Here is a 6,000-nt window from a genome sequence, read left to right on the forward strand (position 1 = left end):
ATTCTGCTCTGCAGTGTGAAGAGCCCTGGCTGCAAATGAGGCAGGGGTGAAGTAAGGTGTTAGTTGACTCAAACCAGATGCATGCTGCTAATTTAAGGGCACACTATCCTTTACCAGAATCAGATGACTTTGCCAGTGGGGTTCTATTTAGCTGATTCTTAGTATGGATCAAGAGTGGAAAGGTTAGGTAGAATTTCAATTAATAATCAAAATGCACTTTTGATAAGATCATTTACACTTGCAGCTTTGGTTCTTGGTTCTATGTGTTTCTTGCCCCTAAAAAATTACCTCTGTATTTGCTCCTTATATGCAGTCTCTTGATAAGACTGCACCTGCATGGAACGGAGAGGAGAGATTCAGTTACAGAGGATGTTTCTGCATCAGAAGTGCAGGTCACTGAATGCAGAGCTGGTCATTGGTCAAACGCAAAATGCAGTGTAAAAATGCGATGACAGTGAGCTCCCTGCGAGGGGCAGAGGAGGATTGTGAAATCACCAAAGGCTTCACAGCTAAGCAGGTGAACACCATGTCCTTTTTTAAGAGAAAGCTTATTTGCAAAATTTATAAGAGCACTAGTTCTAGCCCAGAACCTGTGCTAGACATTACCTGTGCCCAGTCTCTGTCTGACAAGGTCAGTCTGTCAATCTACTTTTTTACTAAAAGCCTGGATTTTACGGAAAATGTAAGAAAACTTTGTTTCTGCATTATCTTGCTAAATCTGAGACAGTTGTTTCAGGTTTCTGTTGTGGAAAAATTTCAGATTTTTTTCATGAGGAAAAAAAGCAATTTTTACTTTTTCTGGTTTGTATCATCTGCCCAGAAGAAAAACAGTGGTGAGAATTTAAGTCAGAGCAACTCTACAATTTCTAATCAGCACTTAAGAGTTGTGAGGAGGATGAGTGTATGATTTTGAGACATTTCCTCTTTGCTGTGTTACAGGGTGATATTATCTCTTGTGCTGGATCTTACCTGTATCTGTGGACAGTCAATGGCCATCTTCTTGTAAGCATCAACACTGCCTGCAGCCCTACCTGCCGTATTGTTTGCTGCTGCTTTGCTGAAGTGATGGACTGGGACATAAGCAGCATCATCATCACAGGAAGCACAGATGGAGTGGTGAGGGTAGGTGGATGGGAGCAAGGAAGAGGGAATTCTGATTCATCGTAGACCAGAGGCAGAGTTCTGAACTGTAAATGGAGGGACGGAGCTGCTAAAAAACCCATGTCACTTTCTTAACAGGGCGGGACAGGGCAGAAAATGAAAATCAGGGTAAAATATTTGCTTCCTATCAACTTTTATTCTCCTGAATGGAGGAGTCTTTACCATTCAGGGATATTTTTGAAAATGTGCTTTCAATTCTGGAGTCGTTCTGAAAGGAAAAATTCTATCACCCATTGGAAATGCGTTGAAGTCTGGTTTCTGAGAGTTGATTCACAGCTCTGTTTAATAAGTCATACTTTCTCATGAGTAGGAATTCACTGCTGGTTCTGCCTCCAGTCTGGTAGGAGAGCTTCCTGGGTTACTAGGATCCTCAGCAGCATGTCAGCCTTGCAACCTCATCAGCTCCCTGCATACATTTCTCCAGTGTGACGCTCTGCAGCACAGTGGCAGAGAAACACAACTGCAAAATTGTGTTCTGGTGTTAAAGCCCAATTTCCACCCCTTGCTGGGAAGTGTAATCAAAGCAGGAGCTGCATCTCTCTCTCATTGTTATAATCCATGCTTTTTCCATTTTTACCTCCTCACTGGCACAGCTGTGGAAGGCCGAATACACCAATAATCCAGACCAAGCTGCTGGAGTCAGACCACAGAAAGGTGTGATGGAAGAGCCAGGCAGCACAGGTATGAGCACAGGGTGGGTTGTGAACTGCAGTGTGACTGTGTGCTGCAAACCTTGTTTGGTTGTGAGGAAGAAGAGGGTCTGTGAGCCCAGTGGTGTGAAGGGAAGGTGATGTGGGTGCAGCGTTACAATAACCAGCAGCAGCAGGGGTGGGTAGCAATTGCCCTACATTAGAGAGCATTCCTGAGTCAACCATCTCATGGAGACATCCTGCCTGGATGAAGCTGAAAGCTTCTTCATAGGCTCTGTCATGGGTTCTATCAACCTTGGTAGACCACCTCTCTGCATAAACCTGTGAAGCCCATTCCCTTGGCACCTCTGCTGATGGCTTGTGATGAAGTATCCTGGCATAATGTCAGAGTGGGCAGCGCCAGATCCTGCTCTGGGCTGGAACAGGGAAGTTTGTTGTCTTTGCCACCTTAAAAGTGGTCAGAGGTCCATCAAATTGGTGGGAGGCCAGAAGCAGGCACTAGTGCTTAGAGCTGCTTATTCGAGGCTATGTGAAGCTGAAGTTGAAACTCCGGAGTTCTCACAGAGCTGAGGTTAAAAAGACCACAGGTCTACAGTGCCAACTGGTACTAAAAACAGCTCAAGCTCACTTCTCTGTTCTGACAAATACAAGAGCTGAAACCTGCCAGGAAGCTTTAAAGGCGCATCCTAAATAGCACAGCTTTCTTCTTTTCCCAGTGCTTTTTATAAGAGAAAGGAATTGTGGTGTTAGTATGTATAATTTACACCACTTATTTGCTGTGCTCCTCATTACAAACATTCTCTATTACTTCAATTTTAGGCATGCAATTTGCATAAATATAGAGCTATAGATGTAACATCTGCAAAAAAGAAAAAAAAAAAGATATTATACAGTAATTGGGCATTACCACTGAGATCTTCAGAAATGCTGTTCATGGAACTTGGCAAGAACATTACTTAGATTGCTATGTGAAAATATTTCCAATATGCTTCTGTATATATAACTGCCAAACCAGATGCCTATCCAACCTTTTGTCATGTCTCAGAGTAGCCAGAGCCTGATGCTTCTAGGGAAGGTGCAAGAACACCCAAGATGCCAGATGTGAGATAGTCTGGCTATGGTATCTTCATATTTGATTTCGTTGTCATCTCTAATCAAAGATTGCTGTAAGTCAAAGCAAAAGACTTAACATTCTTTCCAAAATTGCTGTAGTATTCTGTAGTCATTGTGTGGATTCTTTTTACATGTAGAAAAGTCTAATTTGTTTTAAGAATTTCCTGAGATCTTGTCCATAACTTCCCATGGTAGGTCTTTCCAGGTTCTATTTACTCAGGTACAATTGCATACACATCTTTGAACAGCTTGAGATTTTAGCTATTCATAAGATGTATATCTTAAATAATTTTCTAAATAAGGACATAAAAGCTGTCCATGGGAGCACAACAGAACAGTCTTGTTTGTGCCTTTTTCAAGGAGGATCATAGAAGACATGTGCTGACCCCAGTCACCTGTTGAAGTGTAGACACACACACCTGTTTGCACATGAACATAGGAGTGCATGTTTTCAGATGCATAGAGGAACAGCATTCTTTAATAAAGAGTTGAGAAGTGTAATCAAAGCAGTGTCATACTCAACCTATTCAGAGTTATTTTAAATGACCAAATATTCCCACATCTCCTTCTGTACACTAAAGAAAATGAAATTAATACAAAACATAGTCATTAAAAAGACCAGAGTAACTGTGATTGAGTTATGTTGTTAGCTGTATGTGTATGTATATATGTGTATGTGAAATGTTCACAGCATTTAATTATTGGTTCTGTTATGAGCAGATTTAGATAAGTTGATAATACCAGGGCTTTATGTAATTTCTTTTTACTAGGCAATTATGGGCTGTATTATATCCTGGCAGCAAGGTATTGTGGGGCATCTTATTAAGCATAGAGCCAGTGAAAACTGATGAACAATTTTGCTGAACTAGGCATGCAATTTAGAAAGCAATAATACACAAATCCAATTTAGCACACAATTGATACAGCCGCACGTCAGCACATGTAACTATCATAGCCACAAATTAAATTGGGATGGGCCTATTTTGCAACAGCACAGGCCAAGATTAAATATATTTGTTCTCAACTTAACAACTTGCTGACCGTAAATAATAACAATCCCATCCCTGCTGCCCCCAGACACTTTCTAAATATTTATTTTTAAACCGACAGGTAACAAGTGTGGAAAACATCTTGTTCTCTGTCGGGAACTGAATCCCAGCCTTGTCCTGACCGGCAAAGCGGGTCGGACGAGCGCGGCGGTGACGGCGCTCGCCGTGTCCAGGTACGGGCCGGGCGCTGCAGGCGGGCGGTGCTGCCCCCCCGGCGGGGCCCGGGATGGGCTGGGCGGGGCTGGGCTGGGCTGGGCTGGGCTGGGCATGGGGGCTGGGGTCCATCTCTTGGTTCGGTTTGGGACAACTCAGGAGAAATAGCAGGTTTGGGCCAGAATAACTGTAGAGCTCAGCAGCTGCTACACCGTCTCTGAAACACAGAAATAACTCCTGTCCTAGGAGTTACTGGAGATACTGTCTCCTTAAAATGTAAGCAGGAAGCTTTTGGCCAAAGGACAGCTTTGTTGTTCAACTTCCCTCGGTTTGCACAGCCAGCAGTATTTTAGTTTACTCGATCGCCCTCCTGCACTTTCATCTGGCTGCAATATTTGTTGTTGTCTCCTACTCCAGGATGTTACAATGTACTGTAAAACAGTTCCTGCCTTTTTCTCCAAAAGTGTTGGCATTTTGATATTGACTAAAATGTCCCGATGTTCTGCATACTCACCTTTAGAGCACATAATGTGATGTTTATGTGCTTTGAAAGTGGGAAAGTTTGGGGAGAGGGTTGGTTTCATTAGTGTTGGTGGCACTGCCTGCAACGGAGATTTCAGTGGCTGAAGCCATGACATTATGTGCTAACAATTCAGAATTCTGAATCTGGGAAGCAGATTATTTAACATCCATAGTGTAAGAGTTTCTGATCTGGCTAGAGTGTCCACAACTAAGTCACGGAACTCCAGAAAAGTTTGGACCCAGTTCTAAGCTCAGTCTTTGAAGTACCAATCTTTGTCTATTCTATATCATTGTTCTTCAAATTTAATATTCCCCTGAATATTACATCCTCCGAATTGCTGCACATGCAGGAAACAGCCTTGATCCTATTTATGTCTTGTTCTTAAACATGGTTTTCTTTTTTCTTTCTTTCTTTCTTTCTTTCTTTCTCAAGAAATTCCTCCAAGCTCCTAGTTGGTGATGACTGGGGAAGAATCTGCTGCTGGTCTGTGGATGGGTAGGAAGAAATAGCCAAGAACTCTTGTTTTTTCAACCTTTTGGATGGAGAGAAAAATTACCCTTCAGAGCATGAAAGAATCAGAGAAACTGGAAGCCTGTGGTTGGGGACTGAATCTCAAAGGAGTTGTGGGACTGACCTTGCAGTCAAGTTTGATTTAAATTAGACAATGGACTCCAAAGTTGTGAGAGACACTGACAGACGTGCACATAGACAATTAGATTTTGTAGTATTTTTCTGGGGAAAACTTTTGTATTTTAAATGTTATTTTAGTTATTAAATTTGACATAATACATTGGATTTCACAAATATTAGCTAGCAAATAAAACTGCCTTGATTATGCCAAAGAGCAGTGTAGCTTTATAAAATGAACATGTTCTATTTTTAATATCATGAGATAAAAAAAATATTGAGGTTTCAAAGAGAGGTTAAGTGAGTTTGTTGCAGTATTTTCATTCTTATTAGTGTGCAAGGATGTTAGTATCTCCATTCCTACACTTCCTTCTTCCCTGAATCTGTAAAAAAATGTATGCATACCTTCTGAAAAGCTATTTTTTTTGCAAAGTGAAACTTGGAATTCTCAGGTTGAGGCTGGTGCCTTTATCCAGCCCCAGTGTGAACAAGTGTTATGGTACAATGTTTCCTAATTTCTGACTGTTTTTTTATAGTGAGTAAGGCAGGCAAAATGTATGGAATGGGTGAGGATGAAGATCTGATACAACTGGTCATATTCTTTCATTTTCCTCCTTCCCTTCCCTCTTTTCTACCCTTGTCCCTGTACTATCTGGAATATTAGTATATGAGACATACTTCAGGATTTACGTTCACAATCATCCTTCATGGTAGAAGTGAGTAT

General features: G+C 41.5%; 1 protein-coding gene across 1 annotated transcript in view; it reads left to right on the forward strand.

Annotated features, from left to right (window-relative positions):
• WDFY4 (WDFY family member 4) overlaps positions 1 to 5,491 on the forward strand; it is a 59,309-nt gene extending 53,818 nt beyond the window's left edge. The window contains exons 20-23 of the mRNA XM_039380252.1: positions 940 to 1,122; positions 1,755 to 1,842; positions 4,035 to 4,146; positions 5,082 to 5,491. Of these exons, the coding sequence (XP_039236186.1) occupies positions 940 to 1,122; positions 1,755 to 1,842; positions 4,035 to 4,146; positions 5,082 to 5,148 (450 nt within the window). The 3' untranslated portion in view covers positions 5,149 to 5,491. The remainder of the gene's footprint in view (positions 1 to 939; positions 1,123 to 1,754; positions 1,843 to 4,034; positions 4,147 to 5,081) is intronic.
• The last annotated feature ends 509 nt before the right edge of the window (positions 5,492 to 6,000 follow it).

The sequence above is a fragment of the Pipra filicauda genome, unplaced genomic scaffold (assembly GCF_003945595.2).
Source record: "Pipra filicauda isolate LSUMZ 115617 unplaced genomic scaffold, ASM394559v2 scaffold190_size1978887_pilon, whole genome shotgun sequence".
In the NCBI taxonomy this organism is placed as follows: Eukaryota; Metazoa; Chordata; class Aves; order Passeriformes; family Pipridae; genus Pipra; species Pipra filicauda.